Raw genomic sequence first — 25,643 nt, 5'->3', positions numbered from 1 at the left:
GGGAAGGGGTGCTTCAGCAAGGGCCCAAGGCACCCCTTCTCCACACCTCCATAGAACATATCCTCCCACCTTTATCTTTTTTTTTTTTTTTTTTTTTTGGTTTTTTTTTTTCGGAGCTGGGGGTCGAACCCAGGGCCTTGCGCTTCCTAGGCAAGCGCTCTACCACTGAGCTAAATCCCCAACCCCCACCTTTATCTTCTTATAAACACATTGCTGAGCCTCTGATGGTGCCAGTTAAGTGGTCCCAGATCAACAGCAGTTCTTTGACTTTGATTAAATCTATACTGGTCCAGAGCAAGCATCAGCTCCAAACCCAAGGCCCCAACAACAGAACCCAAACAAACAACAGAAACCCAGCCAAAAGGCCAGAGAAAATGACCTCATGTGGCTTCACAAAGACCTCCTTCTAAGCTGCTGTCACCGATGGTAAAGCCAAGTGTTTCTGCCCCTTTGAAAGGAAGGAAAGGTCAGAGCTCTTTGATCCCAAGAAGTCAATACTGAAGTCAGTAACTTGAGCCCACTACACTCTGAGAAGTTGCTTAACCTTTTTAAGTAGAACAGAAAATGTTTGGGGATTCCTGGCCGTTCAAAGGCAGTCAGTTCACAAGTCTTCAGTGGTCCTAGCCAGAGGGGCCCAAGTGCTCATAAGAGTACTCAATGGTTCACAGGCCTCATGTGTCAACTCAGCCAGACAGGTATCTCTCAGGTACTCCACTAACACACTTATGAACACAATCTGTCCAAGGTCACGAGGGCACTGGCTAAACCAGGGTGGAAACTGAAGCTTTTGGCTCTAGGCACAGACTCTCCATAAAAGATAATTAGGCTACAATTAGAGCCATCTCAGGTGCTGTATCTGCCCACTCCCACCTCGGGCCTGCCCATGCACCTCACCTAGGAGAGCTGAGGTGAGAGGCTTTATTTTCCACCTTAAATGTCCCCAGTCCCTCTTCATATCTACAGCAGGGAGAGCTAGATTCCTCCCCAAGCCTCTTCAGGGAGCCTCACCATCTGGTCTCTTTCTTATCAGCATGCCAACTTCCCTGTTCTTGGTATCTGCACTTGCCCATGGACACTAATTTCCCAGATGCCCCTGCTTCAGACAATCTCTGCACACGTCTGCTCTCTGCCTGCCAGCGCTAGTGCTCGAGGGGAGACTAAGCTTTCTCAGTGCCTCCACAGCTTCCCCTGGTAGGGCTCCCTCACTCAGCCATCTCTGCAGTCTGCAGTTTCCAGGTGCGGCCTGACACACTGTGGCCTGGCTCTTCTCTTCTGTCCCCTCCTAAGAGACCCATCTGCCTCCACTTGTCCCTGCCTTCTTTACTACCTATGGCTAAAGCCATTCCCCGGTCTCCACCTCCCTTGAGGTACCTGCTGATGTGTCCCTCCAGAGCTCCTGCCAGATGTTCTAGTCCCATAAGGACATAGCACATCTCCCACTCTTAGTTTATGGGCTCTTGCTAAGAGTGTCCCTACTGTCACAATCGCCACCCAGAACAGACCTGTGATTTGTGTGATCCAGACGAGCAGGTAAAGTGCCTCATCTGGAGGACTGAGTCACGGCAGAGCTAGACCGCACCTACCTATAGCCAAGGGACCACAGATTTACGAGAGACAGGGCTGGGCCATGCTCAGCTCTGCAACCCATGGAGGGTCTCACTGGTGCCTCAGAGTCAGGATCCACAATCTCAAAATCAGCAGAGACAGTGGGCTGTCAGGGCTTCTCTGACAAAGAAGATGGATGTGTCATGAAGTCACTGCCACAACCATGCTCTGGGGGCAAGTGGAACTCACGTGAGCCATATACTTCCCTTTTAGACAAAGAACCTGACTTCCAAACTTAAAGCTGCCTGCACTGTGATATGAGAACCCCGAGTATAAGATGAGCGTGGTAACACACACCCCTAAGCCCTGCACCTGGATTGTGACTGGAGGCTGTCTTAGCTGGGGTTTCATCACGTGAAGAGACACCATGACCAAGGCAACTCCTATACAGGACATCACCTCACTGGGGTGGCTTACAGTTCAGATGTTCAGTGCATTATCATCATGGTGGAAAGCATGACAGCATGAAGGTGCTTGAGGAGCTGAGAGTTCTACATCTGGATCCAAAGGCAGGCAGGCAGGCGGAGACACAGACAAAGCCCTCTACTTCCTCCAAGGCCACACCACCTACGAGTGCCACTTCTCATGGGTCAAGCACATTCAAACCACCACAAGGTCAACCCAGGCTACAGACTGTCACCAACCCAACCCAATCCAGCTGAAAGGAAACCAGATGGCAAACATTCCCCGGTTTTAAACTCAGAAACATTCTCTTAGGAAAGGAAGCATTATGTGCAGTATTAAAATGAAGCTCACCCGTGTTTTGGGGTCGTCACCACAAAGTGAGCCTAACCTTGACAGCAAGCTGTGTTCTAGAGAGGGATAGGAGCGAGGGCTGCACAAGTGAGACACCGAGGCCACCGGACACCGTGTCCCATGTCCCTCACCAGACAAAATGAAAGCTCAGTGTCAAGAGCTTCAGATCCCTGTCGCCACTGTGGGGTCAAACAGGACCAAGGACCACAAATCCGAGTGCCACGCCACACAGCCAAATCCCTCACCGTACATCCTGCTGACTTAGGCAGTGAGATGTTGCTATGTCAGGATACCTGAGACTAGTGATTAATAATAAGCAGAAAGTTCTCTGGCTCACAGGTGTGGGGCTGGAGGGACTTCATCTGATGTTCTTGCCCCCACACTTTGTGGTGGAAAGAAAGCAGAGGGGCAGAACTCAGACAGGAAAGGACCGCCTCACCATTTATTAAGATCTCCTCACTTCCACAAGGTGCACCAATCAATCTGCCCAGACAGAACACTCATGGCTTAATCATCGACGCTGTTGCGGGGGTGTGAGTGTTCAGAGGGAGCTCCAGCAATGAACTCTGTTGGCACAGTCAAGCCGACAGACACACTAGTTACTCTTTACAGGTTCTACTCTTACAGTGACACTCTTTTTTTTTGGTTCTTTTTTTCGGAGCTGGGGACTGAACCCAGGGCCTTGCGCTTCCTAGGCAAGCGCTCTACTGCTGAGCTAAATCCCCAACCCCTACAGTGACACTCTTAAGGAAAAGACAACATTAATTATTACATTTTTGTCCATTTCTAACATATTTTAGACTGTAGAGTTTTCTTTAATTGTGAATCAACACACGCCTAATCACAGATATCCAGAGTTTGCACACCATACTGACTTTAAACCGAAAGGCCTCTCTTAGATCTTTACCCTACCCGTTTTTCAGATTGAACCAGTATAATTTATCACACCCAGATCTCCCTAGCTCTCTAACTTCCCCCACGAGTAAAAAAACCAACTGTCACATATGCAGAACCATACACTTGTATGGTGTCAACTCCCTTCCACAGATCGTTCCTAGGCTCTTAACTACCCTCTACTATTTTTATCTAAGACCTTAAGGCCAAACTCCAGTCACAGAAAACCAAGCCGCATTGTTTCTTCCAGACTCTAGTATCATCCACATCTCTAATGATCTTTGCTTAAGTGCCCCTCCCAAGACTCATTTCCTCATAAGCTGCACCCTGACTGGCTCCTTCCACACTGGTCTGGTGTGGTGTTTCCCAAGTAGGTGAGCTGCATTCACAGAGCAGCAGCAGCTGGCTCGGCACAGGAGACCAACCCTTCCTCACAGTCACGGAGGCCATGTCTCTTGCTTGCCATGGTGACCTGTTTTAGTCACACCCTGAGAGCTCCCCAGTGGATCCACTAGGGCTAGGCACTGATAAATTCTGCCTCTGGGGGCCAAACATTAAATAATGAAAGCTTTTAAGACATCAGGTCTCTGTGGCAGATACTCAACCCTATACCTGTAAAAGTTCAAATGCAGCCATAACAAGAAGTAAGCAGGTGTGCATGTCCCAAGCGTGTGGGCTAGGCCACAGTTTGCTGGTTGTCGCTCTAGGATCAAGTAAAAAAGTTGTGAGGTCTGAAAGAATATTTCCTTGTGTTTGTCTCGATGCCCTCATTAAGACCTCAACAGCGGGGCCCAGGTGTTAAGTCTTCCTTCGAAATACCCTGAGCAAGGCATCCGATCGTCATCGGTTCAGAAACCAGCAAGACTCACAGTGATTTGAGGGAATCTCACTGGTTTCATGAGCTCAGAGATGAGAACTCAGGACCTGGCTTCAGCCCAGGCCTAGCAGTTACAAGGCTAGGGAGTCTCTACTTTCGAAAAGACAGGTCAGGTGGGATTTAATTACTAGAAATCTCACTGAGTCAGAAAGGTGCTTTCAACAGTTACAGGGTCAGTACAGGAAGATTTAAGAAAAATTAACCCCTCAGCCATCTACCAGCACCTATAATCTCTGAGCTCCTCTCTCCTGTCCATACACACAGATGGAGTGAGGGTTCCCACACTACACAGAAGACATTCCGAACAGCAACATGTCCTCCTGGTGGCCTCTAGTGACTCCTACCAAGGTCTAAACCCATAAATCCAGAAGGAAGCCAATGGTGTGCCAGGCACATGCTGTGTCATTTCTCATTCACCTCATTAGTTTCTAACATTCCATCATCACAGAACGTGAGAATTTACAGGTACGGGAAGTAAGACAACAGTCCATGGCAGAGCTCCTAGGTGACACAGTTCTGAAAAACAAGACGAATGTCCGCCAGCCCATCTTCTGCCTCTTCCCACAAGCCTGGAGTGCCTGCACAGTTCAAACTCCAGCCCAGTTTGGGTCCTGGCAGCCTCAGCAGAGGAGGCCACAGCAGGCAGGCTGCCCCCACCAACTGCAATGTTCCACAAACTACAGATGTCACTCACAGCTCTAGGTGGCTGTCAGGTGTGACTGGCGGTCTAGCAGCTCTGTGACTATATGTGCCAAACATACTATAGTTGGCATTGCCACTTCTGCTGCATTGTGGGTAACGGAAATAGAGGGACCTGGAGACACAGCTACAGCTCCAACAGGAGAGGCCTGTGGAACCCTGGTTAACGCTACTGCCTGCTGCCTCTCTAGGGAGCATGAATACAGGCCTGTCCAGTCAGAACAAGGCAGGATGGGCTGGGAGGAATCCTGCCCAGAGATTACACTGCCTGCTGCTCCTTTGGATTTTGGGAGACAGATTAAACATACATGAAGGTAGAGGCTTAGTTTGATCTGATTTGTAGGGTAGAAGCCTCTGGTTCTATTTTGAAGCCAGTTTGACAAGCGCACGCACACAGACACACATCCCCCAACGACAAATTTGTGTGCACAACAGACTTCCTTTATATAGGTGTTTAAGTCAAATATTTCTGAGTGAGATGGGCTCAACCACCCCAGCTATTCATTTCGTGGATAACTCTTTACCTTGCAGTGAGAAAACCCTTTACCTGGTAGTGTAAGTAACTCACCCAAGGCCACACTACTAGTTACTGTTAGACATTTATGAGCTTCAGCATGCACAGCGTCAGAAGAACCTCCCCAAAGCCATAGCTCTAAAACAAAACCCTGAGGTGAGTGTTGGCGTGTACCTGCAGAAGGCCATGGTCAGCAGACTAATCAATCCCCTGGATTACCAAGCCACAGTGGAGATAGGACCAGGTGTCACATGAGAAGCCTTACTAGCCAAATGGAATAATTGCTGGGCAGCCATTTGAGGGACCAGGTAGCAACGTTTGAACTTGAATAGAGGGCAAAAATCAGAAGAGAGCAGTTCAGGCTTCTGGTCTACCATTTACTAACTATGTGACCTTGAGATAAAGACAATATGGGGCTGGGGAGATGGCTCAGTGGCTAAGAGCACTGGCTGCCCGTTCGGGAGTTCAATTCTCAGAACCCACACTGAGGCTCACAACTGTCCATGTCTATAGTCCCATGGGATCCAATGCTCTCTTCTAGTGTGCAGACAAAGACCCATTAAATTTGGTTAGCTGCATGATCACAACGACACACTCTGCAAAAACAATGTAGCTACTTTTTTGTCTTTAACCATCTGTGATCCTGCTAGTAGGTATGGCTACACAATACCTACAATGCCAGCTCTCCCTAGGCTGAGGGGAGAACCTCCCAGTTAGAGGTCAGCTTTGTTTACACAGCAAGTGTGACTCAAGAAGGAAACCGATCCCTGCCATCCTAAGGATACTACGAAGACAGTTTCATACTGACGTTCACCGTTATTACAGTAAATGCAAGGAACAGTTTGTTAGCAAACAGGTTACTTCCTAGCATTTAATTTCTTATTAGACTGTGTGCAAGCTAGCACATGTGGGAGTCAGGAGACAATTTCTAAGAGTTGCTTCTCCCCTTTCACAGTGGGTTTCAGGGATTGAACCCAGGTCGTCAGGCTTGTACTGAAAACGTATTTGCTGCCTTGCTACAAATTAATTTTTATTGATAAATATTTCTACGTGTTTATAGGATACAGTATAATTCAATATAAGGATATGACTAAATTGGGGGAAGGAGTGTTTTCGTCTCAACGATTGAGCATTTCTATGGCTGGTCTCCATCTTCCCAGATTCCCCTTGGTCACCTCACCGGTCACACAATTCACCCTCAGAGCTTAGCTCAAAAATGTGACAATCTGTCCTTATATTTATTACTTCTCACCATATTGTCATTCTTACCCACTCTGCTACCATCATGTGTGCACAAGACACAGGCACCAGCTAACATTGCACAGCCCTTTATCACAAGGTTTTAGGTCCTCTGATCTCTGCATCCTACACAGTGCCTTAGGTCACTGTATCTCGCAACCCCAGGAGAGTAAAAGAGATCAAGGAGAAAGGAAGTGTCCAGGTGTCTCCCAAATCCTTCCAGAAGCTCATTCACTGCGTCGAGAGTTTTTAAAAACAAGTACTTATTTTTTACTAAACATAATTACCTTTATTGATTATTTGGGAATTTCTTATCATGTACTCTGATCACTCTTACTTCCCTGTCCTTCCAAACCCACTCCTGTCTTTATGATTCCATTTCCCCACTCCCCCAAAAAAGAAAAGAAGGACCACGGTCACAATCCCAGTGTGTGCTGCCCATCTGCTGCCCTTAAAGAAAGAGAAGCCATTCCTTAAAAGCACCCCTGGCAGAAGCCATGGCCTGGGGAGAGTTATACTTGCATCCTAGCATCCTTAACACAGATTTTAGAGTTCTCTCCAATGGCTGCCTGTCTAGATTGTTACTTTCGGGAGGTGGGGTAGAGGTTGTCACAGGAGTCTTCTATTGGGCCTCTTTCTCAACTGTGTTTACAGTCACTGACATCACTGCAGAAGCAGCTTCCTTACACTTTACAGTCAGCGGGAGCATGGACCGTGGTCGGCTATAACGCTCTGGCATCAGCAGTCTCCAGGGGCAGAACAGGCCACATCAACGTGGCCTCTGGGACACCGGCCACAGCAGTCTGGCCCATGGACACCAATGTGGCTTCAGGCAGCAGCAACAGACCTCAGAAGGTGCTTATTTCTTAAAACCAGATTACCTTTAAAGACTAAGATAGAGAGACACAGGCTGGACGCTGCGGGAGGCAGCTCAGCTGGTGAATGAGTGCTTACCAAGTAAGCATGAGGATCAGAGTCTGAACCACAGCACCGACATCGAAAATCAGGCACGGTGGTATACACTTAGAATCCCAGAGCTGAGGAGGCAGACGCAGGAGGATGGAGCTCTAGGGCTTGCTGACTAGTGAGAGACCTGACTCAAAAGAACAGGAAGAATGACTGAGGCATACACACACACACACACACCACCACCACCACCACCACCATCACCTCCCCAACTACACACACAGACGTAAGCCAGAAGAAAGCCTGGCTGGTCAGTCAATCACTGTCATTGCCAGAATCAACCACAAATACATTGTGATCCCAACTAACTTTTAAGTCCCCCCTTCAAGATCCACCTTGGGGCCGGAAGACTTAGTGTTTAAAAAGAGCCACACATCAAGAGTCCTGGCCCCACTGGGAGATATGTAGTTCTTGCTCTCAAGGATACTCAGTTACGAGGCAAGCAGACGACGTTTACAAACACCTTGCAAAGCAGGCACAGTTACTCTGACTCTATACAGGGGAAACTGGAGTTGCAGTGCAGAGAGATGCAGAGAGTTCCTCTAAATACACCCCACACAGCCCACACCCCGGCGTCTGAGTTCAAAGACTCTAGTTAACAGAAAATGCCATTGCAGAAGTTTAAGCAAAAACCAAGAACTTGAGTGGGAAGGTATCCTAGCTGGGGACCAGCACGGTGACACCAATAAATCTCCAGCTGTCTGGCCAAGACCTGGCGTGGTTTTGATATCAAATGATCTGATTTGCTTGCAGAGTCACAGGTGACAGGGTGAAAGGACCCCTGATGGGCTAGTCCAGACTTCCCAGTAGGTGAAAAGCCATGTTTGAAGCATTGCATCTCTAATGAGAGAGTCCTGATTTGGAAATTCCCACCTGGAGATAGAGAAGGTCCCTGAGTCCCCGTCCAGGCCCAGCCAATTAATGCAAAGCTCACCAGGACCACCAATCATTACATGCCTCGTTGCTGCTGCTATAATCGGCCGTCAAAAACTGTATAAAAAGCTTATGAAAGAAAGAGAAGGGGTCGCCTCTCCTCTGGGTGCAGGACGACCCCAGCATGCTGGCTTCTGCACCGAACTCACGTACTCGAGTCTCATTTGCGGGTGGTAACTAAGGCTCACTTTGAGTCTTACACTAACAGTGGGGTGAGCTGGACTGCCCAGGACAGGGTGCCTATGCCTCTCTCCACAGAGGGACTCTTTGTTCTGCGTAATACAAATGGGAGAAATACAAAGTTCTATTCAGCAAATCCCTTTGCTCTTTACCCGCTTGTGAAAAAGAAAAAGAAAAAAAGATCCCCTTCCTTTTTCAGTTAATAATCTGTTATCAAATCTTCCGCTATCATTCCGACTGGTGGACCAAGGCTGGAAAAGATTACAGGTACCCACTCCACTCCCCTAAGGCCAAAAGATTAACCCATGCCAGATTACCTCTGAAAAAGCCACTTAAGTGTTTAATGAGTTCCGACCTCAACGAATTCCAAGTTCCTCCTCAAGGTGGGGGGACAAAGACAGTCAGGAAAGACAGGACTATTTCCCCAAACTGCCACGAATTACTTGGATGGACACAGGTGGGCGGTTTAGTGTAGGCAGGGTCTATGACCTGACTGGCTTAGGACTTGCTAGGCAGAACAAGTCGGCCTCAAACTTAAGTGATCCCCCTGACTCTGCCTCCCCAGGGCTCCGATTAGAGGCATGCACACCATGATGACTGCAAACACGCTATTAAAAACAAGCTCTCTGAGCTGGTGCTCTGGCTCATACCCATAATTCCAGCACTTAGGGGGCTGAAGCAGGACTCAGGGACACCTGGGCAACACAGTGACAGCCAGAACCTGTGTCCTACTGCACGACACACAAAAGAGCCAAAACGAAACAGAGAAACAGAACATTCAACTTGGCAATACTAGGCCGTCACCTGTAAGTAGAAAATTTTAAGAAAACCAAAAATCTCTCCTAAGGCATTTTTGATCTTCCAAAGGACAGCTGCCTCTAATCTCCAAACTTAGCTTTACTGGTTGGTGCGCAGACTGAAACCTGACCAGCTGCAGCCATGACTGCTGGTTCCAAAACCACATGCCCCACCCCCACCTGTTCAGCTGCCCCGAGCCTCTAGATAGCACAGTAAAACAATGGGCGTGTTTTAATTACGACGTGGGAAGACATTCAGGCATTTTGCAAGAGAATCAGCTCTGGTCTACTTCAAACGCTTTAGTATACTTTTTTTTTTTTTCTTTTCTTTTTTTTCTGGAGCTGGGGACCGAACCCAGGGCCTTGTGCTTGCTAGGCAAGCTGCTCTACCACTGAGCTTTTTAAATCCCCAACCCCCTTCAAATGCTTTAGAAGGGGAGATCATTGCATATCTATTTTGAAGGTTGCCTTGAGGTAAAAGAGAAGCAGAGATAAGTTTAAGCCACTTTATAATGTGAAGAAGTCTGCAGACTAGGTCGTGAGTTAAAACTCTACAGAAAACAAAATGCAGACTTTAGGTACTACATCAGGCAGGGAAATGAAGTAACTTCACCTCAGAAATGGAAAGGTGTTTATCATCTTTACAAAAATAAAAAAAAATCAAGGGCTGAGTCAAACACCTAAATCAGAGATGGCAAGGGTTGGCCTGCCCCAAACAACTCCTGCTTTACCTCACTCTGGGTTTAGCCTGGTATGTATACACTTTGGCCCTTTTGAGCACTTCATAGAGATTTAAAGAGCAAAGGGTAAGCTTCCTAGACCAGGGAATCCCTTCATCTGCTCTGACTTCTAATTCATGACACTGTCATAACCCGAGTCCATTAGAGGGGCGTTAGTGGCCACAAGGGCAGGGTTTCCACTGACTGAGTCATTCTCATGACTAAGGGGGTTAATTAGCACCCCTCCGTAGGCATCCCCCAAACACACACCCACTTTCCAATGAGAAAACTGTAGACACACAAACAGTAGTGACACACCCATACCCAAGTTGGCCACAGCAAGGAAAAGCCAGAGGAGGGAAGTGAGTAGCTGTGCCAAGTGTCATCCTGCCCCTGGCTAATTGTGGGAACGGGAAATCAAACAACTGGATTTGTGAGCCTCAGTTTTCTGAAACATTAAAATGAACGTGGTAAGAGGCAACCCGCATTCTTTAAAGTACTGAAGACTGCTTCAATTTGGTACCCGAGTTTTGTTCTCCCCCACCTCCATCATCTGGAGACAAGGAGCAATAATACAGTCGGAGCTAAGAAAACTTAAGAGTTCGTGTGCATGTAGAATCTGTTTTGTTAAAATGGCTAACAACCAGCAAAGTCCCTATCTAAGCTCATTGTCCCTCCAATTCCACATCCTAAATCAGGTGACCACCGCTGGAATAGCTCAAAGCTAGTCAAACAGAGGCCCCAGCTGTCACCCTCTCCCAGAACACAGCACAGCGTGAGCGTGGACAGACACAGGAGGAGAGAAGGCGACCTCCAGAGCTTCACCGGAAGACCAACTTCCCCTCGCCCTCAGCTCCCGCGCCGGGGGTCTCCGGAGCCGCCGCACGGCCCCGCCGCGTCCCGCCCAGCCCGCCGGGGTCTTTGGAAGCTGCTCACCTGCGCAGGGCACAGCAGCAGCAGCAGGAGGCCGAGGGCCGGGTGGTGCGCGCCCATGCTGTCGCCGCGCGGGGCTACACCTCTCGGTATGGCTCGCAGTGCACCGCGACCCGAGCGCCACAGCACTGGCCGGGTGGTTTCGGGACCGGCGCCTGACCAAGGAGAGGGTAGGAGCAGGCGGGCTGCGCGCGCAAGGCAGGAAGAACGGAGGCGGTGTCAGGGCTGCTGCCTCTCAGACCCTCCCGGGGGCGGGGCTGAATGCTCAGGGGCGGGGCTTAGAGCGCATAGCTGGGCCGATCCCTTTGGCGAGCCACGTCTGCCAGCGCCCTCTACCGACCTGCTCACCCGCCCCTTCTCGGTGGTCTGCGTAGCCCCGCCCTGTGTGGGCGTGTCCTAGATGCAGGTATTAGGACCCCCAGCCAAAGCCAAGCAGGCAGGCGACCTCCCCGGGAAGTAGTCCCGCTCTTTTGTACCGCGCTGTTCCTGCGCACCCCTTGGTGCGGTGCTGGCATCTTTCACACCTGGGAAGCTGCACTTTTAAAATCCATCTGGGATGAATATTCTGGACTCATTCCAACAACGTTCGACTTTCGTGTTTTAACTTACTGTTCCCCTCCTTTTTTTTCTTTTTTCCCCTCCTTTTGCTGGGTTGGAGAGGTTAGGCAAGAAGGTTTTAGTACGAAGTATTTTGAGGCAATTTTCATAATTAAGAACCCGTTCCTCGGATCACTCGGACATTTTAATCTCTGTTTGTTTAGGCTCCAATAAGTACTCTGATCAACCGCTCCCAAGCCCAGTTACCTAAAAGGGATCGGTGTTGGAGTGTTTTCTAGCCAAGGCCCCAGGCAGTGACCAGTGGTGGCCTGACCTTGTTGTGATCTGATAGCGCACTGTGGGGGCGCTTCAGATACGGGATCTGTTTACTGCTAACAAATCAGGTTTGAGAAAGCGCAAAACTGCACCACCTACCGGCCGCGACGCGTCTAGCAGTGAACCTATGCTTATGGTAGAAATAGAAAATGCACAGATTTAGTAAGAATTTTTTAAAAATCACTTAAATTTTTTTTTCCGTTCTTTTTTTTCGGAGCTGGGGACCAAACCCAGGGCCTTGAGCTTCCTAGGTAAGTGCTCTACCACTGAGCTAAATCCCCAGCCCCAAAAATCACTTAAATTTTTAAAAATTACTTATAATTCCACCATGACGGAAATCACTATTCTGTATTTTCTCTTCTTAAGACTTTTTTCTCTTGGTGAAAATTATTTTAATATGGTTGAGTCCCAAAACAGAAGCTTTTTGCTCTCACAAGACCACCACCACTTTTTCTTTCCTAGATGTCCTTATATTCCCGAACTTGCCTAGATTCTGCAAATCCTTGACTCTTCTGGTACGCTCTGTCTCCTCTTGGTACTGCATTACAAACGTCTAAAAGCTATTGATCATTTTCCTTATGAAGAAGGAGAAAGGCATGAACAGAAAGAAGTTCCCAGAAAGAAACTTCACCCATGTAAAACACTCTGCAAGGCTGATTGACCGATAAAAAACTTTCGTGTTTTCTGGAGAGCTGGTCCAGAGGGCAGGAGAGTAGGAGAGCTACCCCTACTCCCTCCATGGCTGTAGCTCTTGGGAGAGCTGTCCCTGGGCAGCACAGTGAAGTTGGCTCTGTAGGTGTGGGTGAGCTGGGCCCAAAGGCATGAGGGCTGACCCTGCCTCCTATTGATGGTGGCATTGGGTGGCGTCGCTGGGGAGTTCATCCTGGTGGTGCAGGTAAGGAAAGTCAGTGCACTGACCAGCTCAGCTACCACCCAGGCCCAGATCCAGTGCTCTGAGTTGGCCCTCGCAAAATCTATATCATCCTTGAATGGTTGGGACGTGTGAAGGGGCCAGTCCTGCTGATCCAGAGCTGTAGGATCTCATGACACAGGACAACAACAGGAAAACAGGGAGGAGGCCCCATGAGAATCCAATATTGATGGAGTCACAGAAGCCAGAGTTCTCAGAACTAGACCAATGACTCATTGCAAGGAACATGTGCAAGTGAAGCTGTGTGGACCGAGGGGTTACACTGTGGACCCACTGTGACACCACAGCTTCCACGGTGAGATGTTTTCTACACTTTGTTGTTGTTGTTGTTGTTGTTGTTGTGTGTTTGTGTGTGTTTTATTCAGTGTGGAGGGAAGTTGCAAGGACGAAGGGCAGATATGAGGGGACGGGGAGATGAGCAGGACTGGGGTGCATGATATGAAACTCACAAAGAATCAATAAATAGTTTAAAAAACAAACGTCTGTGTTTATGGAGCGCTAGAAAGTTGCAGGGTCATAGTCAAATTGTTTCAGGCTCCCTAACTGTATCACCCACCTCTGTGTTTGGCTAATGTCCTTGTGACTATTAGGTAAGTCCTTCTGAAATGTACAGTGGGGGTCTGTTCATGCTGGGTCCCGTCACTGTGTGAGGGGCTGCCATGAAGCCCCAGGCTCTCGACCTCGGCTGCAGACTCATGGGCCCAGCCATCTTCCAACTACCTTCTGGGCCAGGTGCCAGCCTTGTACCTCCTCAGGATAGAAATGCCTGTTACCTGTATTCCCCCGCAGTTTAAGGCAGAGGCAGGAAGATTGGGTGTTTGAGGCCAGTCTGGGCTGTATCCTGAATTCCTGACTAACCTGGACCACATAGCAGCGTGAATGCTGAGAGCAGAAGAGTTTGATGGCACAGCACTGAAGTTCTTTGCTTGTAGTACATGATATTAACCCTTTGTGGAGCATGTCTGCGGACTCTGGGTGCAAAAGAACTGAAAGTGAAGACATTAGCAGGAGATGTGAAAACCAGTCCTCCACGAAGTGCACCCCAAAACCAGCTCCTTTTATTCCCAAAAATGTTCTGCCCATAGCGAAGCTTACATCACCTGCCCCAGCAGTGCAGTCAACCAATGGCACCCACACCCTTACAGACCCTTCTACCTGGAATGTTCGCTTCTTGCAGAATTTACATTGGTAGTGAAGCAGAAGCTGCTAGGAATCTACGTATAGCCATCTTATCGCTCTGCATTCGTGTGGTTTGGAGTAATAATCATAGGGCACAGGCTGTATCAGGAGGGCGTATTCAAATTTATGGTGTATATTCCTGGTGACTATCCAGATGGCAACCGTCCACTCTTGCTGTTTGATATCCCCGCCTGTCACCCGCTAGTTGCTCCCACCTCAGGTGAGCTGGAGGTGAAAAGAGCATTTGCAAAGTGGAGGCGGAACCATACTCATATATGGCAGGTGTTAATGTATGCGAGGAGAGTCTTCTACACGATCTACACAACAAGCCCCCTAAACCCAGAGGCTGCAGTACTGTATGAAAAAGACATTACGTAAAGTGTTTGACAGTGTTAAAGCGTGCACTGCTCGTCTGTTTGACCAGCTGATGACGGAAGACCTGTATGCCATTAGCTTTTCTCCATGGAACCCTTCTGTACATGATGAGGCCAGAGAAAAGATGCTGACTCAGAAGAAGCCTGCCGAACAGCACAATAAAGGTGTTCATGTTGCTGGCCTGTCATGGGTAAAGCCTGGCTCAGTGCACCCTTTCAGTAAAGAAGAGAAAACAGTAGCAGCCTAAGAGATGGTGGATCTGGGCACCATGCACTTTCCTGCTGGACTCTGCCTAGTTAAAGCTGACTGATGGCAAAGGACGGCCTGAAGAGTAAACCACGTGAACAGTGACTGGTATCAGTGTTGTGTGTGCGTAGGTCCTCACAGCAGCTCACGGAGACCTCTCATTAATAAAGCGTTACTTCTGTGGGAAGTGTCAGGGTGGAGTTAGGTCAGTACTCCAAATCACTGGGGACCTTGAGGCTTAAGTGTTTTTCTGAATATGTTAGAAGTAAGTTGTATTTACTTAAACCAACAGGACAGAGAGAAATGAGTACTGTGTAGTAGTTTGGAGTTGGTAGTTTCAGCTGTACCTAGGTTAGGCCGTGAGGAAGGGCGTAGAGAACAGACTCCAGAGTGCAGCCCTTTCAGGTAGAAGACTGGCCTCTCGGCTTCCGCCTGCTGACCTGCTGTAAACATCTGTCTCACAGGCATTAGGAGAGTAGGGAACCAGGATGCTTGGTCATTTGAATTGGTCAACCCTGAGCTGGGACATCAGGACAACTCACCGGGGCCAGACTGTCACAAGGTTTCTAAAGTGCTTCTTTGATGAAGCATTCAACCAGTATTTAGGTCTCTTCTTCACTAAGTACTGTGAGGTGAGCTTGCTTCAGTACATGGATGGTTTACTATTGGTCACTAACAATGAGAACTGATTGAGAGCCACCAGAGGCCTTTTGGAAACTCTAGCCCAGTTACGCTACAGAGTTTTTTGTTTTTTGTTTTTTTTTTAAAAAAAGCTCAAGTTTTCCCACTCTAAGTTACTTGCTTTGGGATATGAACTGAGAGAAGGGGAAAGACTGCTGTTCCAGGTCCGCATGGTGGCCGTAATGCACATTCCAGCTCCAACCACTAGGAGACGAGTGGGAGAGTTTCTGGGAGCTGTTGGGTATCATCATCTTTGGATACCTGGGTTTGCTGAAATTGCCAACCCTTGTACTCTGCTATGGCTGGGGTAACACTCGAAGGGAATGGACTGAGGAACATGAACATTCCTTTAAGAACTTAAAAGAGAACCTTACACAGGCCCCAGCTCAAGCTCTCCCTGATGTCTCCAAGTCCTTTCATTTTTATGTCCAAAAAGAAAGGGAGTCCTTACTCAGACTCTGTGTCCCCAGAAAAGGCCAATAGCTTACGTTTCAAAGAGACCGGACCCTGAAGCCCTGAGATGCCCCCATCTCAAGAGCCATTGCAGCTACCAAAATCCTTGTAGAAGAAGCTGACAAGCTCACAGGGGACCCAACTGTAACAGGAACAGGTCCACACTCACTCTGTGGAAACCCTGCTGAGAGAAGTCAACAACTGATGGGTGTCAAATGACTCTCTGAATCGGTGTTCAGCCCTCCTGTTAGCTAAGAGCAGACTGACCTTTGATAAATGCTTTCCCATCAGTCCTGCTGCTGGACAATGACCCTGAGTAATCCATCTATGACTACACTTTGTTGTATCATCCTCAGCTCAGGGACAGTAGAGAGGATGACTAGAACTTTAAAGGTGATTTTAGCTAAATGTACTCTTGAGACTGGTGGTAACTGTGTTGACCCCATTCATCAAGCCCTTCTCGGGGTTTACTGTACCCCTTACCAAGAAAAGTTCACTCTATAACAAAATACTACATGGGCAACCACCTCCCATGACCCCTCGGGTACAAGCTCGGCTGTTATCGGATTGCTCCAATCTCTTAATCCTTAAAAGGATTGCAATTAACCTTGGATAAGGTTTCCCTCATGTCCAGAGTTCTCAACCTGTTGGGTTTCACCCTCCTGACCACCCATTTCAGCCACAGCTGTATTGTTCAGCAACTTCAAGACTGACCATCTTGGACCTAGATGGAAAGGACCTTACATCTTGACTATCCAGATTGCTGGTGTTCCTGCCTGGACTCATCACTTACATCTCAAGGAGGCAGGCACCTGAGGAAGCCACAGAAGAGGAAAGTAACTGAAAAAGACCACCAAAAATCAAACTTTCTAAGTTTTTTTCCTCTGTTTAGGTTTTCTTTATTCATTTCCTTTCACAGTTAGTGTTTTCACAGAGTTCTTTTTTTTTAATTTTTTTATTAGATATATTTCTTTACTTACATTTCAAATGTTATTCCCCTTCCCGGTTTCCTGTCCATAAAAACTTTCTAAGTTTTAACTGTCTAACATAACACTAAATATTAGGCTCTTGCTGTCAATCATAGGACCATGATTGTCCTGTGGCTAACAGTTTTACTGTCTTATTTTCAACCCAGGCAAACAGAACCTAAATGTATCCTGACAGGGGAAATAAAAGTCACCACTCTCATAGGCAACACCCTGATATTGTCTTGCCGTGCAAAAGATTGTTTTTATGTAATAGGGTCATAGTTTAGACAAAAGAAGGGGACCGAACGGCCTTGGGATGGACTGATCTAACTGACCAATCTAGACATAATAATGCAGACTTCAACATAATAAAATATTCTTTAAAAGGTTCTGAGAGCAGAAATTATAGGTGTGTTAAAATAAGAAGGAAAAGTGATTGAGCTTAACATTCCTAGAGGAACCCTGTCTGTAACTCGTAACATGGAGTTAATCTCTGGCCCCATCTAGCACTAAAAACCCAAGAAGAGAACTTCTTCTGTGTCAGAGGAGATCCTTCTATTCCTGGGTTCTTAAAAAGGAATTTGTATGAAATCGAGGTTTCATACGCAAGTTACACAAGGATAACAAGGGACAAAATGGACCATGCCCCCACTGATGTTTTCAAAGCTGTGACTAATGTTCTCATTAACAATGTCTTTTTTCTCCACTATCTGTTTCGATTGCACTAAGGTTCCTTCTTAGTGTAATTCCACTTGTCACCCCACCCTCCCCATCAGTAAACAGTTGTCCTTAGGATAGACTTTTTCTGTGAGCATGATGCTTATTCTACATGCCCTGCTGTGTATAAGAGTTTATCTGGGCTAGGACACATTACACCTCTTTCACTCAGCAAATCTCTACAATCGGTGAACAGAGTTACAAGAGCTTTGCCTGAGAGTTGCCGTGGTTCCTTATATCTATTGGATGCCACTGCATCTGCCACCATGGCCTCTCTGTTACCTGCTGCAGGAGTTGTTGTTGAACTACAAACAGATGTTTCTAAAATAGCTGGTGTAATTTAAAAACTACTAATATTACAGCAAAAAAAAAATGAGCAGAAATTGACCAAGAAATGGGAGAACTGAGAACAAAGCTTCTACGAACAGAACAACTATAGACTACCTGTTATATAAGCACAATCTTAGAAGCTGTTAGCAGTTTTCCGAAGTGTACTGTTCTAATATCTGTTTTCTCTCATACTATTGACAACCATACTGGTGATGCACATAGAGAAATAGACAAAATTTCTCCAACAAACTTTGTCTGGTGTCTATGACTAAGATGGCTTTCCCCTTCTTGGCTTTCCAATATTATTTCTCATGGTTACCATAATTAGGCTCCTGCACCCTCTAACATGCCACTAACTTGATCAATCATCAGATGAATGATACTAGAATCATGCCAAATGCTTTTTATTAAGAGATGTGTGTGTGTGTGTGTGTGTGTGTGTGTGTGTGTGTGTGCACATGCCCATAACACAACCTAAGTCCAGTTCCAGGCGACTAAACCTTCCCTTGTGCTTGCTTGTTTCCACCCTAATCAAAGGAAAACGTGTTGTGTGAGTGGTGGAACTCTGTTGCATCCGTTTGCAAGTCCAACCGCTAAATTGTGAGCTTTCCCCAACACTGAGAGTGCCCTGTCTGAGTGGAGTACACCATAGCCCATGACCGGTTTAACCAGACTTCAGTACCCATAATGGGGTGAGTAAAAAACTGTCTGAGCATCAATGCCCCATTTCTAAGTCAGTCATAGCTTCTGACACCGAAGTCACATGTTGTAGATATAAGCTGTTTTAAGTGGAATGTGCTTAAAACTGAATTTAAAAGTCGTATTGAAGAAGCAGTGGCTACAGAGATGGCTTGGCAGTTAAGAGCACTTGTTCTTGCAGAGTACACTGGTTCAGCTTCCAGCACCAGCATGGGCAATTCCAGTTTCAGGGGATCCAACAACTTCTTCTGGTCTCTGCGTACACCAGTCATGCATGTGATGCAGATACCTCTCTGTTGGCAAAATACTAAAACATATATAACAATATTTTAAAATCTAAGAATAGAAAAAAAAATAAAAATAAAAAAAAATCTAAGAATAGAAGAAGTCTTATTACAGAACTTCAAAGAATTGAGGATGTATGTTGAGCATAGATATGGTCAAGCATGTTCATGGTATGTGGGCATCATGGTTTATGTTTGTAACACCAGCACTAATCTTAGGAAGATTAGGAACTCAGGGTCATCTAAGTTTGAGACAAGCCTATGCTGGATTTTATAAAGAAAGGAGGTCACTGTTTGGAAGCTCAAAATCCGAGATTGGCAGTCTTGCCTGTGTAAGTCACGGTGCGAGCTTTCCAGTTCTACCAAACATGGCAGGCGGCATCACATAGAGGGAACACAGGTAAGTGTTTCTCAATATGTGATGAAGAGCTTACAAGAGGGGAAGCTTTCTTCCTGGGAAGGAGGCACCTTCTCTGCAACAACTTTTTTCTTGAAAATTAATCTAGTCCTTGGAGATCCAACCCACACATGAGACCAACACTAAACCCTTCATGAGGGTTGTCACGGACCAGTCACCTCATAGTAGTCCCTATCTCCTAAAGGATCCCAGCAATTCAATACTGTTCTGTTGAGGAATTAAGCCTCGACATGAGTTGTACCGCAGCAGACCAAACTCTAAACTCAGAACCATGTACCTCTTTACTTTTGCTGTGTTTGACAATATGTTGAGGTGTAAGCAGACAGAAGGACATGAGCCGGTGTGTGAAACCGACATGGAAAATCATGGTAAGAAAATTCTCCCGTTATGTAAGTTCTCTCAGTCGTAATACACTGATGATGTAACTATCCTGCGAAAGCCAGCTTCCATACCACAGGTAAAAGGAGGAGGGCAGAGTGTGGAGTCAGTGAGTGGTCACTCAGCAGGCTTCTGAGGGAAAAAAACTTAATTCTCTGAGGCCAGCAAAAAGGGGGGAAAAATCAAACACACACACAGACACACACACACACAGACACACACACACACACACACACACACACACACATATTTTTTACTTTGGGTGGGTGAAGCAAAGCTCCAACCAACTTTACATGCACTTTATGGATGGATGGAACAAATCACCAATGAGCAGGTTCCAACAAACTTCACACATACTCACATATACACAGATACAGGTTTGATTGATGGAGCAGACTCCAAAGAGTTGACTCCGACAACTTTATTTTTTCTCTTAGCCGTTTTATACCATCTAAGACAAGGTTCTCTATGTAAGAAAAAGATTACCTCATAGCCATTAAGTTACATACTCTTTGAAACATATTCTTCAAAAACAGATTAAAGTCATTACACAAAAGGAAATTACAACAGGATTATTGATTATGTATTCTTCTTTCGAAACTAAACATTTCCCACCTATCTTTCTCTCCACAAGTTCAGCGTAAGCCCAAAGCAATAATTCTTTTGTTATTGATTAACAAAGTTTATGAAGCCAGTCTAAAGTAGCGAATTTTTTTCTGATGCTTCGCTGACAATGATTTGTATTTACCAAGAAATAGAACATCATCTATCTTATGTCTTATTTCTGAAATCTTCTTCAGCTAAATTGGTCAATCATCCATTCTCCATTCTTATATTTGTAATAGAGTTATTTAATCTTTATTCATAATCCCGTCTTCTCATGGTGCACACTGAAACTTGTGGCTACATCCCTAGATCCCAAGATCTAGGAACTCAGACCCAACCTAGAATGAAATGCTTTCTTTGATCATTAACTGCTCCAAGCCTGTGTTTCTCACTGGTACAGTTCCATGCTTGTAACGCATGAGCATCACTGCTCCTTCCTCACCTATGCAGCCTTTGTTTCCTATTCTACAAGGAGGGGGCTCATTCTGGCCTTGATTCTAACTTTATTATATCTTTCTGGAAAAACAACTTAAACCATTTTAAACTTTCTATCAACTACCTAAACTATTTAAATCAAATCAGGAGTTTCATAAAATTATCAAACCATCTAAACAATATTATTTTATGAAAATCCATCTTCATATTGATCCACAGGAAACTTGTCCAGCAAAGTGGGCTATCACCCAGGAGGTAATCACACCAGGCTACAGGCAGCGAGTGTCTCCCTGTGGCCAATCACACCAGGCCAGATATACAAGGAATACAACAATGACAAACATGGGAAGGCAGAGGTAGCAGCCAGAAGCATTCCTGGGACGAAGCCCTGGGGCTGTGCCTCTCCAGGGCACACCCATCGCAGCTGAGCAAAACAAACAAACAAACAAACAAACAAACAAACAAAAGACCACGAACACAAACACAAACAAAACGAAACAGTGGGTCATCTCCAGGAAGCTCAATTGCCCATTGCAGCTCTTCCTGTATGACATCCGCCACTATCAGGGCAGGATTGGAAGACGTTCTTAAGAGAGAAGCTTGTATCTCCCACTTTGGTGAACAAACTATTAACACGATGGTCCCAGACAAACTGGAATTTCCTCAGATCCTCATGCTGGGAGAATGGAAAGGCTGCAGCTCTGATGCCAGACAGAGGAGAAACTCCTGTCCAGGAAGTGATTCACACAACTCTAATTGCCCAAGCATTTATCAGTACAAACTGGAGCTCAGGCAGTGGTGGGCAGGAGCTGACTGACCTTAGTCTCTTGGTCTCTATTTAAACCTCAGCCTCATGCCAGTACTCCCCAAATGTGCCGGGGCAGCGGAGGGGATCACAGGGACTCTTCCTCTCTTACTTTTTCACTATCCCTTGCTTCTTTAGTTGGCTCCTTGAAGATGGATGGCTGAGTCTGGGCTGCCAGAGCCCAGGTTCTGTCTTCCAAACTCCCATCAGTTTCTACAGCGCCGACTGCATATGTCAGTAGGCAAGTGAGATTGTCTACACCAAGTCCTTACCAACCAAGCATCCTGTAACGAACATCTGCTTTTTATTAACCTGTGACCCAGGCCCTCTCCCAGGAACCACTTAGGGCATTCGGCCAGTTCCTGCACCATGACCACCTTGCTAAGCAGTGAGGAACTCAGTGTCTTGCGTCAAATGCAGGCCCATGTCAAGTTTGCAGCATCCCCATCCCTCCGAGCAGCCTGTATTTGGGTTGTTCTTCCCTCCCTCCTCGCCATTCCTCCCACATCAGGGTGAGATGACATGTAGCTTCTTGTCATGGAGGGTGGGGCAGAGGGAAGCCAGAGCCACCACGGTGGTCTTCTGTAGATTCCTAATGTCCCTGCTATAAAACTGGTCCCCAGGTTCTGCAAACTGGTCAGCTATTTCACAAGGGAAAGTTTGCAAAGCGCTGATGGGTAAGGAGTGGCCCCAGCAATAACAGCAAAAGCTGGGACCTTCTCTTGAATGTCTTTAGTGGCTACCCCAGGCTACCCCGGGAAGTTTTGTCTCAGTGGAAAACCTTGGGAATTGCTCAGGTACTTGTAGCAAATGAAACAATAGTTGATTCATTCTTTAGTGAAGTGGAGCTCTAAGTTTGGGATCCTAAACTCCAGCCTGTTTATCAATAGAGTTGAATTACTCACTCTGAGATTTTATTCCATTCTAAATCACCCAGGGGCCAGTGAAATAGCTCAGTGGTAAAGACACCTTCTGCCAAGCTTGAGGACCCAAGTTCCATTCCCAGAAACTGCGGTGGAAGAGAGAAGCCCCTGTATTGTTTTCTGACTTTCAAGAGTACCGCAGTGCCCACAAACAATAAATATGAAAAGAGGCTTTAAAAGCCACAGAAATGACACCTGCTAATAAAAAGGCAACAAAGGCAACTTGGGAATTGTATTAACTTTATTTTAAGTATAACATGGAATGAGTTGTCAAACAGATGGATTTAGTGGCAAACTTTTGTAGTTCAGCTAAACAGATTGTTTGAGGAACTGCTCATGTTAAGCCTTTGGATAAAGGCTGACTGGATTGCCAACGAGTCTAAGGTAAAGAGTCCTTTACATGTGTGCAAATGGAAACACGGTTTCTGAAACAACAGACATCTCGTTCAGTCTTTGGTAGCTTCTAAACCAACTTGCCTGTCGTGGATAGCGTCATCATTGCCTCTAGATCACGAGTTAATCCAGACTTCTGTTTCACACAGTACAAAGGTCTTTATTAGGTATTGCTAAAGATACTGAACTGATTTCATGGCCCTAAAATGGTTCATAGGAGGAACGAGTCAATATCAAGAGGTTTTAGTGAAAAACATGACATTTCTGATACTATCTTTTGGCTTTTTTTGGTTGTTGTTGTTGTTGCTGTTGTTGTTGTTGTTGTTGGTGGTGGTGGTGGTGGTATTTGCAATACTGTTTTCTTTCGGACCTGTGATAAACAACTGGTTCTGGTGTAGGGCTAAATAAAGGGGGAAATTGCAAAACATTTAAGTCCACTTTAATTTCTCCTTCAAGGGGAATGTAGCATTTCAAAATTCCCATGGAGGAAATGTGTATTTGCATAACTTTGCTGAGCAAAAGGCTGCCAATGGGGAAACTGGCACTGATCTTCAGTTACTAAAATATTTGTGTCTGGTGTTGTGGCAACGCACAGCTTTCTAACAGTTATTGAAATTAGACTGGGGATTTCTGCAGAGCCCATGAGACTTCATCCTTCTCTGAGGGCTGTGTGCAGTTTGCCACTGGCCTTGTTAGCAGTGCTTATCAGTCTGATTGCAGTTATCACAAACAATTTTTAAGAGACCGTCCTCTGATTTCAAAAGTTCCATTTTGGCATTTACACACTTAAAGGTAGTGTTTCTCATCCCACTGCATGTTAGTTAAGTAAAACCTTCTTAGGAATACTTTTCTCTCCATCTTAATGACTTTATGACTTTACACAGGGACCACGGGTTGGAACCTGGAGCACAGTATGAGCAAGAACAGTGGCTACGTGTTTAAGCGTGAGAAGGGCTGTTAGTGTTTCATATAGTGCGTTATAGAAGGGTGCTTGATTTCTGTATATGCAGTTAGGCACCGACAGAGGCAGTTAGACACCATTGAAAGTACATTGAGCATCGACTTTAGACCCTCCTCAGTTTGGTGAACTTGTGGTTCTTTGCTGGAACCAGTTCACCCATGAGCATGCATAAATGAGCACCGATAAATAGTAACAACTGCCTTTGCTATGGATAGTCCCCAGAAGTAACAATGACAGCAGCAGTACTCACGCATACCCAGTTCACCCAGTGAGTGCACAGTCAGTGTCAGAGACTGGGCTGTGGGAAGCTCCATAGTCCCCAGTGTACTGTGCCCTCACTTGTGCCTTGGGAATTGGACTCCAGACCATGCAACCGGAGTCAACGCTCACAGAGACTTGTGGTTTGCAGCTGTTGGGGTTTTCAATTTCCCATTGGCGTCTGCGCACACTGACAATGTGTGACAGTGACTTTACACGTTAGGAAAAAGAGGAGGTTTTACCATCAAGCGGTTTATCTTTTTTTGTGTGTGTTAACGGCCCATCTTTGCATAGCACATAGTGGAATGTCAGAAGTGGATCTTAAATAGCAGATGCTTATGTATCCACTGGTTCACAACAATCACAACCGATCCTTGAGTGGTAGAAAATACAGTGAGTGAATGGACAAATGCAACTATTAGGGAGGCATTGTATTTTAGCAGAGCCACACTAAGCACAAAGTAAATATGCACTGATTCATTGAAGGATGGCCTCTGGCTCTTAAAGAATGAAGCTTTTGTTTCCTTTTTTAGCACTAAAACCATGTCCAACCTGGAGTTGAACTTAGGGACTCACCATAGCATACTTGTAAAGTTTCTGTGGAATCTGTGACTATCCACGTCCCCCAGGGCCAAGTTACAGGGCAGTGCGAGAAAACCCACCGTAAATAAAGGGAGGTGGACCCTGAGCCCTTCCTGGGTTAGCACACAATGTGCAGTCCCACAGGGCAGACATTCGTTCTTCATTTCCAACATGATTAGGAACCATTTCTTTCTGGACACTGTGGCCCACGCTCCTATCTGTCTAAGACGGATCCGAGTTCATTCTTCCCAGGTCCTTCTTTCTGCCTCAGGAGGTGCAGTATATGTTCATTCTTGGTTAGTTCTGCTGGAAGCTCATTGGCCTGAAAAAAAGATGAGATGGCGATTAGGGCAGTCCCCCACTGGTGTAATTCTGGGGACTCAAAGCGGGTGAGCCACTCCAGGCTTTGGGTCTCCTAATGAGAGTAGCACCTGATGTTCTCTCAGCTTGAGCTGGCTTTATATTTAGCCAGATCTTTACTGTCCTGGAGGCTCAGAGAGGGCAGGGCCTTTGTCTTGTAAATCACTGCTTCTCAGCACCACGTCCAGCAGGTTACATCTAATAGCTGTTCAGTGAATTGTAAACAATATGTAGTTTATTATATTAGGTGATTTGTACAGTAGGGAGCACTCAGGACAGGATTTTGTTCTGCCCACATTCCAACTTTTTTATTATTTTTGAGACACATTTTCTAATTTACGGGAAGGAGTCAGTTCTGACCTACCACATCCGGTCCAGACCTTGAACTCAGGTCCTCAGGCTCGTTGGCAAGCACCTTTGCCTGCTGAGCCGTCTCGCTGGCCCCTCATTTATTATTTTCATTTGTTCATATTATAGGGTACAGTGTGGTAACTGATTTAGAGATATAAAGTGTAATGGATGAATCCGGAGGCTTGGCATCTCCACTTCCCTAAAGATTCACTGTTAACTCTGTTGGGGATGCTTCAAACATCTTTTAGTTCTTTATAAGACACAGAACATGGGTTGGGGATTTAGCTCAGTGGTAGAGCACTTGCCTAGCAAGCGCAAGGCCCTG

The 25,643-nt window shown here is 46.3% G+C and overlaps 2 protein-coding genes and 1 pseudogene across 4 annotated transcripts in view; 1 reads left to right on the top strand and 2 right to left on the bottom strand.

Moving 5' to 3' along the window:
* Npc1 (NPC intracellular cholesterol transporter 1) overlaps window positions 1–11,335 on the bottom strand; it is a 44,785-nt gene extending 33,450 nt beyond the window's left edge. The window contains exon 1 of the mRNA XM_032885343.1: window positions 11,116–11,335. Within this exon, the coding sequence (XP_032741234.1) occupies window positions 11,116–11,172 (57 nt within the window). The 5' untranslated portion in view covers window positions 11,173–11,335. The remainder of the gene's footprint in view (window positions 1–11,115) is intronic.
* On the top strand, window positions 11,204–14,821 carry LOC116884955 (annotated as a pseudogene).
* A 7,815-nt stretch (window positions 14,822–22,636) lies between these two features.
* Window positions 22,637–25,643, bottom strand: part of Ankrd29 (ankyrin repeat domain 29) — a 52,508-nt gene continuing 49,501 nt past the window's right edge. For all 3 annotated transcript variants that reach the window (XM_032885804.1, XM_032885805.1, XM_032885806.1), the window contains one exon: window positions 22,637–24,929. In XM_032885804.1, the coding sequence (XP_032741695.1) occupies window positions 24,822–24,929 (108 nt within the window). In that variant the 3' untranslated portion in view covers window positions 22,637–24,821. The remainder of the gene's footprint in view (window positions 24,930–25,643) is intronic.

This window comes from Rattus rattus, chromosome 15 (genome assembly GCF_011064425.1).
Source record: "Rattus rattus isolate New Zealand chromosome 15, Rrattus_CSIRO_v1, whole genome shotgun sequence".
NCBI lineage: Eukaryota > Metazoa > Chordata > Mammalia > Rodentia > Muridae > Rattus > Rattus rattus.
This window is presented reverse-complemented; position numbering and strand designations above follow the sequence as displayed.